At 39.1% G+C, this 10,722-nt stretch overlaps 1 protein-coding gene across 3 annotated transcripts in view; it reads left to right on the plus strand.

Annotated features, from left to right (window-relative positions):
* The window catches only part of LY75 (lymphocyte antigen 75), a 48,365-nt gene extending 38,700 nt beyond the window's left edge, over positions 1-9,665 (plus strand). The window contains exons 28-35 of one of the 3 annotated variants that reach the window (XM_068948803.1): positions 863-985; positions 1,423-1,617; positions 1,987-2,207; positions 3,388-3,562; positions 4,814-4,981; positions 6,362-6,484; positions 6,857-7,027; positions 8,335-9,665. In XM_068948803.1, coding sequence (XP_068804904.1) covers positions 863-985; positions 1,423-1,617; positions 1,987-2,207; positions 3,388-3,562; positions 4,814-4,981; positions 6,362-6,484; positions 6,857-7,027; positions 8,335-8,522 — 1,364 coding nt within the window. In that variant the 3' untranslated portion in view covers positions 8,523-9,665. Of the gene's footprint in view, positions 1-862; positions 986-1,422; positions 1,618-1,986; positions 2,208-3,387; positions 3,563-3,603; positions 3,916-4,813; positions 4,982-6,361; positions 6,485-6,856; positions 7,028-8,334 lie in introns of those variants that run through there. The other 2 variants (XM_068948804.1, XM_068948805.1) reach the window with 2 other exon arrangements.
* Positions 9,666-10,722: the final 1,057 nt, after the last annotated feature.

The raw sequence follows: 10,722 nt of genomic DNA on the forward strand, positions 1-10,722 counted from the left end.
TGAATTGCTGTGTTACAACAGCTAAGTGAGGGGCGTAAGAAGGCTGTAGCATTTGGAAATGCAGGCTAGTTATGCATCTGCGTGATGCTATTTTACCTTCACGCTACTCGGGTAAAAATTGCCAGAGCATCTGTGGGAGAGCTTGAGTGAGAGAGAGATGACTAGGAATTACTAACTGCTGAGATCTCTGAAAATGTAAAAAAAAAAAAAAAAAAAAAATTTTTTTAAACTTATTTAACACCTACAGATTTTAAATTTGTAGGTTTAGGTAACCATTATCCCCTTGGCAATATCCTGGCTTTATAGTCACATCTACTTTGTGTTTTTTCCTCCCTTACTGTGTAAACAAAGTGGCCTGAGAAGAGTCTGATTTAGAAAAGCATGTGGGCTTTTCCTGTCCATCCTGAACAAAGCATATGCTTAAGAACACCTTCCCTCTTGTATTAAAGCATTGGTCATGGCAGCTCAAAGGCACGTGTCTAACTAATTTTATTTTTCATTAATTGGTTTCAAATTCAGTCGTAAACTACCTAGCAGACAAAGAGGATTAAGAGAATTGAAAAGACTGCTGAACGTTTGTGTTCCCTACAGAGAATTGTTGCTAGGTACAATTGTAAGTGACTGCAGAACCCCTAAAAGGCTCTGGAACTGAAGCGTCTGAACCTGGGGAAGCGCTGCTCATGCTGCCTTCGAAGACTCTTTTCCTGCTGTTAGTTTAGTTATTTTATCTATCCTTTATACATTCTTGATGAATCTGTAGTAACTATTAACAACAGCAGTGAACAAACCCTTCAATTTATCTTGTAAGCATAAGTTGAATATGTAAGAGAATAATTCTTATTTTTAAAACTTATTTCAACAGACCCAGAAGCATTTGTTCTGAGTGTTCGAGATGAAGAAGAAAATAACTTTGTTACTGAGCAGCTTCGCTCATTCAGTGGCCTGGCTATGTGGGTCTGGTTGGGTGTGATTTATGATAACAGTGGTAAGTTGTAAGTTTTTTCTTTTTTCTCTCTCTCTCTCTCTCTCATTTTTTTAATTTTTCTTAATAACTGGACTGGAGACAAAGTTTGAAGCATTAGGTGCACGTTTCTTGCATGCTTCAGTATACAACTAAAGTCAAACTGAATACAAACATATAATCTTTGTATTTATCTTTTAGAGGAAAACAACCGGATGTGCTTTCTGTTTGATATTTAGATTCAGTATGTTCTGTTTAGTCTAGATTAGATTTCCCTAGAAAGCAGGATTTAAAAGAGACTGGATGAGTAATGCTAACACACTTAGCGATGTATATGGAACAGAATTACAGTATTTCAGAGCACCACTGAATTTTTTTCCAAGGTCATGAGTATATTAAAAGTTAAATGACTTTTTGTACCCAGTGTCAGTATTTCGCTCAATACAGAATATTTTCCACAGATAATGTTCTGAAGTGGTATGATGAAACTCATCTGACTTACAATAACTGGAGACTGGGGAGACCTAACGTAAAGAAGAACAGTTTTTTTGCTGGTGTAAATCTTGACGGTTACTGGGATATTTATAATTATTCTCAAAGTTGGCATGCTCATCACTATAATGTGTACAGTATTCTCGCTTGCAAAATTGAAAGGGGTAAGTAGTAGAACATCTAAATGCCTAGTATTGGAGCGTGGGATGAGGAGCATGATTTCAGTCCTGGTCCTGTAGTACCTCCTACGTGAGGCTTTGCTTTTGCTCCCGCTGAAACCCATGGCACAGCTGTGATGGGCTCTCGTGGGTGGAGGGTCTAATATTCTGGTGGGGATGGATGTTTGCTGTACTCCTTCATCAACTGCTCACACTGTTTAAAATAGCAAAAGATAGCTTACGTGATAGGAGTAGTTTGTACTGAATATTAATGCTTGAATTACGGTATTACCAATGGATTTAGTGCTTTCTTTATGTTCTTATTAATATGAATGAAGTGCACACGATTTATTGTTATCTTATCCTTTGAAATAGGACCTCAGCAACACAAACCTCCATTGCCTGAGTCTATTCTGCATGGAAATAGCACTTACAGAATCCTTCAGAAAAAGTTAACGTGGTATGATGCCTTGAGAGAATGCAAACGAAATGGAAGTGATTTAGCAAGTGTACACAGTGAATCACAACAGTTATTTCTCGAAGACATTGTCAAGCAGGATGGCTACCCTCTGTGGCTTGGACTGTCAGTCCATGATGTAAGTATTGATTAGCCTCAGTACCAGAGCTTGCAAATAATTATCTGCACGGGATATTAAATATTTTCTGTTTTTTTGCCATATTCTTGGCGGCTATATTTCTATGTAGTACATTACTCACTTTTTATCCCCCCCCCCCAACATACGTTAGAAAGTTTAAAGTATATTAAAATTTAATGTAAGTATGCTTCCATATTTTTTCCAAATCTTTGAAATCATAAAATAATATAATGGCCCCAAACCATTCCTTGTGGCACAAGGAAATGTAGTTTGCAATGCTGCCTTTCTAATCTCCAGATTTTATGACCCTCCGTGGAATCGGATTCTGCCAACAAATACAATCCGACAAGGCTGTATGGAGCCTGTTCAGGACTGGTCCTCCAAAGCAGTTCAGGAACCGGCTCTCTAGCAAGTTATGCCTCCTTCTGCTGCCATTCCTTCTCCCAGCAAGCATAGTGCCTCACAGGAGGCAGCTACATGCCTTCCTCCTCATCTTCCTCAACCTGCTCAAGCTTGGAGCCAGAGGCCTGTGGCCCTGTTTGCCGCGCTGACTCCCCGGCTCTGCCCCCACACCCGGTCGTGGTAGTTAGTTGGAAGCATGCTCCTCTGCAGAGAGAGAGAGAGAGGGGACGTGATTTCCCCGTGTACCTTTGCCACCTCTGCCCATCCTTTTGGTTGGAATGGGCCCCTCCACTTTGCACAACTGACTCTTCATTGTCCCGGGTTTCCAGCACTGCATCTAAAGTAAGAGCTGACACTGCAAGCCCTTCCTGAACTGGCTGCCTTCACTCACGGCGACCATCTCTGCAGGTTAGCAGTTTGCAGCATAGCTAATAGTGTTCATAACAAGGAAGAAAGACTGCTGTGATGAAACAGCAGGATTGAATTAAGTAAAATTTTCCTCATAGAATAAAATGGGCATATTAGAGCTCTAAACTTAGGAAGATGCCACAGCTTCTCAGTTCCCACAGACAAGCAGGGCTTCTGTGCTAAGAATCACTTGGAAAATGCTAACCATGCTGAATGTTGATTCAGTATGGATTTAGATAGCAGGGCACCTGCGTTTGGATGCGTCGCTCTACCAGGGAACTACATTGCTACATAACTTCCTAAGAACTGTCAAAAGATTAAGGACTGTATGCTATGGTGTAAAAATTGTGGGTTTTCTTTCTTTAATTAGGGAAGTAAAGCTAACTTTGAATGGTCAGATGGAAGTGACTTTGACTATTATCCTTGGGAATTAGAAAACTCAGACACTACTGAGAACTGTGTTATGTTGGATACCAGAGGATCTTGGAATCGTACAAAATGTACAAGTGTTGCTGAAGGTGCTATTTGCTATAGTCCTCCAAACAGTAAGTGTTATTTTTAAAATACAGTCTATAATTTTTTTTAGGTATTCTATCTTCACATATTGTATTTAGAACTGGAAATGAAGGCTGAAAGACTAAACTTGATTGACTCTTTTAAGACCGGTCGTTTATCAGGAACGATAAAATGCTTTTTAGGACGCCGTGAAGATTTGAGGCGCTATAATTCTGTGGCGAAGAACAAGGTTTGTCAGATATTCAAATCCACATTAAAAACGTACTGCTTGTTACATAGCCTAATTGGAGAAGGTTCCATTATATTCTGGTTATTTTTGTACTTGTTGGTATGACTGAAAAGCTTATGCAGTGGGAGTTTATTTTATTTGATGATGTCGCTAGAGTAGAATCACAGAACGGTTGAGGTTGGAAGGGACCAACCCTCTCTGAGGTTGGAGATCGTCGAGTCTAACCCTCCCTGCTCGAGCAGGGTCACCCAGATCAGGGTGCCGGTGGCTTTCGAATATCTCCAAGGATGGAGATTCCACAACCTCTCTGGGCGACCTGAGTAGAGTGACCAACCTCTTCGTTCCCGACTGGAGTAACTACTCAGGTTGTCTACATTGTAGATTCAGCCTGAACAAAACTGGCTGTACCTCGTCAAGAGGCTCTGGAAGGACACTGGAATTTCTCTGTTCAGTCGTTAACAATCAGAAGACTTAATTTTTCTTCTCAGTAGTGCCACCATTTTGCTTCCTACTTCTGCCTTCTGTTAGTGTTTCCAAGCAAAACAGGAGTCTGTAAAATTGAAAATGATTAATCCACCTGTATAAAGAACTTAGAGAGCCTTGGAGAAAAAAGGGATAAGAAAACTAGTATAGTTGTATTACAATTGCAACTATTATATTCTGTGAGCAGATGAACTTACTAAAATTCACAATATGTTTCATTTTATCCATTCCATTACTGAAAGTTTCATAATAACCTGGTCACCTTTTGGTCACCTGTGACAAAGAATATAAACTCTTAAGTATCTTTCCTGAATCAAAAGTCCGTATCAAACATATACACCAGACTTCAAAACCCCCTGAAAGGCAAGAAAAAATGAGTCCCAAATCTCATTATTATAAGTTCATCTTCTACACATGCAGGAGGAATGTATGCTAACTGTGTCATGTATCAATAGCTGCTGGTAGGACAAGCAGTCCTTGTTAGTATTTATTTTCCTGTTACAGCAACAAAGAGACTGTGTACAAATGCCTGCCGCAGAAATAACATCAAATATTTCTATCTTTGCAGAGAGACAATTACAGCCACAGCAGGTGAGCAGAGCCCCAGGATGCCCACAAATCAGTGGAACAATGCAGTGGATACAGTACAAGGATCACTGCTATGCATTTGACATGGCCTTCTACAATTTTTCAGTATATAACGTGGAAGATGCTAAAAGAGTCTGCAAGAGACTGAGTATGTCATATCATAATACAAGTTGTAATTAGTCCAGTCATCCAAAAGAATGTAAATGTGCGCACGCACACACACACACAATCCTGGTTATAGTTCAGCTTTTATGCTGCTTTAATTTAGGAAAACTTCTAATGGCAAGCTTTATCTTAACTTTGAACAGCTGATTAAGAGTTTTGATAACAATCTGCGATGTGCTGACAATTTGATTGGTGCCCACACCTGCAAACGAACCGCAGAGAGCCGTTGACATAGGATTTAGAAGTTTAGGGTTTACAGTTTGGAGAACACTGTGTTATTTGTATACAGTTAACCTCATTAAAGTGAGTGCTGTTAGCTGTGTATTCTTGTTACACACTTGCATTAGCTGCTTGCAGAGAGCCCCCCCATCAAATGGTTTAAAGCAAATACCCTTAATGATATCATGTACTTTATCCATAAACTAAAAAACTTATTTTTCTGTCAAATTGAAGGATTGTTCTGTCATCTTTGATAAGCTATGTGGGATTGTAACGTGACAGATAATGTTAAGCAGCATCATGTACTACATCTTTTGTCACCTTCTTAGCTTAGAAGCCAGTGAATGTCATAATTTTTGTTCACTGAATTGTCTTATGATGTAAAGTTGAACTGGCTATGTAGGATGAATTAAAGGAAAGGAGCAAATAGCATCAGTCCTGGGTGCAGCTTCTGTTCACAGCCCTACCTGGCCTGGTAGCTGAAAGAGAAAATAATCTTCCTCTAAATTAAGCTTCTGGCTTATATTTGCATATACTTGTAAAGAATAGGTATGCCCCAAATCTGTTTCCGGTATACCCTCCAGAATACCCCGCTTACTCCTTAATTGCTATAACAGTGTATATAAAAACCTGAGACAAGGTGAAGGAGCGATAAAGAAAATCTTGGTTCAGCAAGATTTGAGTGGTTCTCAGCCTTTTTTTGGTATTTGAGATTAAACAGCCTTTTAGAAGGGGATTAACGCTTCATCAAGACTATTAATTCTGTGTTAGTGAGGTATCTTCTAACATGTTCCCTGTAAATGCTCTACAGCTGCGGTAGGTAGGCTTATTCTCATTTTATTTTTGCATCACCTGCTTGAACCGCCCTCCCCCCCCCCCCCCCAAAAAAAAAAAAAAAAAGTTAACGCTCATCTGCTGCTGTCTTGTATAACATCACACTGTATTTTTGGGAAGGTGCGGGGGGGAGACTTCTTTCTTAAGCAGGTTACTTCAAGCTAATACTAGCAGCCCAGAGCAGCAGATCTTTTCCCAGTTTCTTTGTGTTACGTTGTTCTTGTAGAACTTTAAGAAAACACGGTTAGTGTACAAGCACAATGAAAAATCTCTAAAGTTAAAATTTTAAGCCTTTTTCTCTTCCTCTTAGATCCTTCAGCAACCCTTTTGACGATAGCGAACGCTGAGGAGAACGCGTTTGTCAGCAAACACATAAGGGAAAACGATCTGATCACCAAGAAAGTATGGCTTGGCCTGGCTCAGAGCGCTAGGGGTAAGAAGTACCAACCGTGTGTGAGCATGAATGTTTTGCATGGTGCATAAAACCTCAAATAAGAACACGGTTTTGTAGTGTTAATAGCCTGCGATAACACCTGCCTGAGTTGGAATCTGTCGTTTAGCACTGTAAAGCCCTGTGGACTAGGTTAAGTCTCTCCTGGTAGCCACACTTGAGATAAGCAGGGGTCACTGAAACTAATTTTCCCTGGCACTGTCACTGATGGCAAATAGTTACACTGCAAATGCTGTCATTTCTGTCCGTTTGCTAGGGGTCTGGAGAAGAGGTGCGGCTGAAAAGGATGTGTTCATATTTATTGCTTTTAGTACAGCGTGTTATGGTGGTTTAACTAAAGCAGATTTTTCTCAGCAGATCAGTCCTTGAACTGGCTCGATGGCTCATCAGTTAATTATGCCAACTGGGAAAACAAAACCGCAGAGGACAATGAGAAATGCAGCGTTATCCTCTCCACAACTGGCACGTGGTCTAAAGTTGACTGTGGTCGTAGTCTAAGCAGAGTGGTTTGTAAAGCTCCTGTAGGTACGTCAGCATTGATTTTTAGTGGATGCTTAACTTTTGTAGTGACTGTATTGCAGCATTTTTTTTTTTCCCCTTTGGGAAAGTCCATGTTCAAATAATGAAAGTACAGTTCACGAAAGAACCTGTCAAGTACCTCTGCCTTAAGTGAGAGCCTTCTGTCACTGCTCTGCCCTTCAACTAGGACAGTACAGAGAATTTTTCCATTTTGTTTCTTATCGCTACGAATTTGCCTCTCCTCTTACCACTATCTCACTATAAGGGAGAGAATTGAAATTTCCACTCAAGAGAGCACAGAGTAGTTGCTGTAACTTTTCTTCCTCTTACCATGTGAGTCTTTCACAGGTAAGTCCAGTTTTCCTCTGCGTCTTTGCAGGTGGAAACAGAAAGACTTCTGTTTGTGTGAGATGATACTGAGTAAGCGGCACTGCAGATTGCACTTTCAGTCCTGAGGAGGCTTCTAAAAACAGACCCACAGCTCTAAACAGGACTCTGGCCTTATGTTACTTCTTCATACTCTGTCCTGGCCGGGAAAGGAAGCAGTTACCTGAGCCTTAAACTACGTCCTGAGAAGCCGTGGAATCTTTCTGCTTTTGCATGCATTGTTACTGAAATAGAAACGTGGGAATAGATTTCTGTTCATGCTATTAAGGAAGACTGCAGAAAAATCTTTTCACTCTAGGGGATGCAGAGTTCCCATCCCCTCAAGGAGAGTCCAGGAGCATGAGACCTCTGAAGTGTACGAACTTCATCAGAATAAAACACCTGTCTCTGAAACACTGAAACAGACTTTTTTGCAGCAACACTTTTAATACTTTCTTAGAGTCAAGCAGAGCATCTACATTTTAAAGTAGATTTTAAACTTTAAAAAAAAAAATTTAAGCATTATATATCAGTACTTACACTGAGTACAATACCATGTTCCTTGTTTGAAATGAGTAAAGCATTTACTAGTAGACTTTGATCCAACTTTGAAGTTAGCCCTGCTTTGAGCAGGAGGAGCAGATGACCTCCAGAGCTCCCTTCCAACCTAAATGTGATTAGGAAATTACTAACAGAATGGTTAAAAATAAATAAGCTATTAGCTACTAATCCATATGGGAACTGAACTTCCCAGCTGATGAGGTGAAGACTATTAATATGATGCAGTTTTCCTTAACTTCAGTTAAATGACCCTGAAGTAAATGCCTGCACTATGAATGTATAGCCACATAAGTATTAACCCTTAACAAATACTCTTAGCAAAACTCTACAGGATGTTACAGTTATCCAGAACTGTTGTAGGATAACTATTTTTGCTTTATTTGCAGGTTCTAATCATACCGGGGTGGCTGTGGCATTTGCTCTGATAATTATTTCAGTCTTCGTTTGCGGCTTAGTCTGGTATCTCTATAAAAAGAAACGTCTCCACTGGAGTGGCTTCTCTTCAGTACGCTATCAAAGAGGGATGAATGATGATGATGAAACTGATGATGTGTTCACAAAAGATAGGTATTGAGAAACTGTCGTAGGTGATTTAGCATGAACTTCACTATGTGAAGTCATAAAGAAAGAGGTACTTGACGTTTTATTACTTCTTTTCGAAAAAAGATTAAGAAGGTTGTTAATGGAGGCTAAATTCTGCTCTTTTATAGAAGTGTGCAATTTTTATTCAAGTCCATGGTAATGATTTACGTTTGGCCTTACCTCTGTAAGGAACAAGATTTCTGGAGTTCTGTAATATTTTTAATTTAGATCATTATTTCCCCTCTTTACTGGAAAGTATTTTTAATGGAATAATGAACGCCAATAGTACTTCACCCTAACAAATGTATTTGAAATTGCTACATGAATGCTGTAACTCTGTACAATTACCAAGCAATAGCTGCGCCAAATGATGTACCATTTCGGTACGCTGTTCGGGTTCTGCTGCTAGCATTGGGCTGCTCTGTAGAAGCCAACACAAAGATCATAAATAGGAGACACGTCATCTCGGTGTAGCAGCTTTTGTAACAAGCAGTTAGTTGCCAGTTTTGAGATAGCATGGGAGAAAGGCTTTATCATACAATTAAACATTCATTCCCATTGAGCTAGAATCTTAGTTTCTTGCTATAAGTAATAGAGTAGGAAAAACATATATTTTTCCTCAAAGTTCATGGAAGAATCATTAGTTATAGTGGAAAGATCAGAATCTTAAAAGTGTAAAATGAACATTTTTAGTACAGAGTAACAGGGATTACCCTTCACCAAAGCCACTCCATCAAGGAGTAAGTTAAACGTAGAACATTTGCATCTGAGGCTGTTGAAAGCCAGCGTATCACTAATCTTATGCCTGGAAGTTGTGAGTGGGGCTAGCACAGCTAGCATTAAGGGCTAACTACAAACACAAGCAGAACCCTTAGTCTTGTAACATCAAAAGCACAAATGTTGTGCTTTGTTCTGCAAGATAACTGTTTTTAAGTAAATTGTTTGGTTTCTTTTCACAGCTTCTGTCACAAAGTTTTATAAGCACCAATAGCAGGAACTTTTACAGTGTATTTAAAAAAAAAAAAAATCAGTATCTGGAACCAAAGTATTACTTAAGACAAAGATATAAAATTGCATTCAGGGTAACGTTTAGAGAATGATCTACCTACTTCTATATGGTTTTTTTTTTTTTTTTTCACAGCTCCTCTGAAATTAGACCTGAATGATTTTTTTTCTACATTAAAGCACAGAAAAGCCTTGTTCCATTTCATGACAGGTTGCGCTCTGTGACCAGTGACAGGAGCATTGCAGTGACGTTGTTCCCTGTTCTGTAATGAGAGCCTCCTGACTTTTTACTTGCAGGAATACTCTTACTTACGGTAGGATTAAATGCATAATTTTATAGGTGAGATACTTGTCATCTGTTTGAGAAATAAGATAAAGCTATGGCTAAGGAAGGATTGAGAAAGAATGTGTGGTAACTTGTGTATGTAGATGCTAAAAATACTTGAGTATTTTACATAAAACTTAAACTTGATTTTTGTTTTTTTTATTTTTTTTTAACCTGATGGGTTACTGTGGCCTTGTTTATGCACTCCAAAGAAGCTATAAAGGGAAAAAGGGAAGACAGAATTGTATATATTAATTACTTTAGTGATTTGTAAAAGTCATTAGACTTTTTTTAAATGCACAGTATAAGGAACAGGTATGTTTGTTTACTTTCATGAAGGACTATATGTAAAAGACCAAATCCCTTCCCCGTTTAACAATGATGCGATATGGTAACAGGAATACGTTTGGTCTAACATACTGAAAAGAGTACTACTGATTTCTCTGAAGTGACATTGCAAGGTCATAATGTTCAACTGCCTTCTCCCCCCACCCCGCAGTTTACTTATGTTGACAGCACTTTTCTTTGTTCCTGTTTGCACTATTTTGATAAGCAAATGTTTATCAATTTTATTGAGAAATAGAGACCTTCTTGTAGATACCGCTTTAGAGCCTGTTAAAACACACGGGACGGGCACAGTAAAGGAATATTGTGTGCTAGTTTGCTGAGCAAAGAAACAAGCACTTTTGTTGTTTATTTGGTACTTGGGCACAACTGAGAATAAAAATTAGTTACTACACCTTGAAAATAGATGTAAAGAAAACAAGCCCCAACCACCTCTTAAACTTATCCCTGAATGAGAAATGTTTGAAACGTAAAGCCTGGTTCCTGTCATCTTCTGTTGTAGCTTATATGCATAAGC

This window comes from Struthio camelus, chromosome 6 (genome assembly GCF_040807025.1).
Source record: "Struthio camelus isolate bStrCam1 chromosome 6, bStrCam1.hap1, whole genome shotgun sequence".
Classification (NCBI taxonomy): Eukaryota; Metazoa; Chordata; class Aves; order Struthioniformes; family Struthionidae; genus Struthio; species Struthio camelus.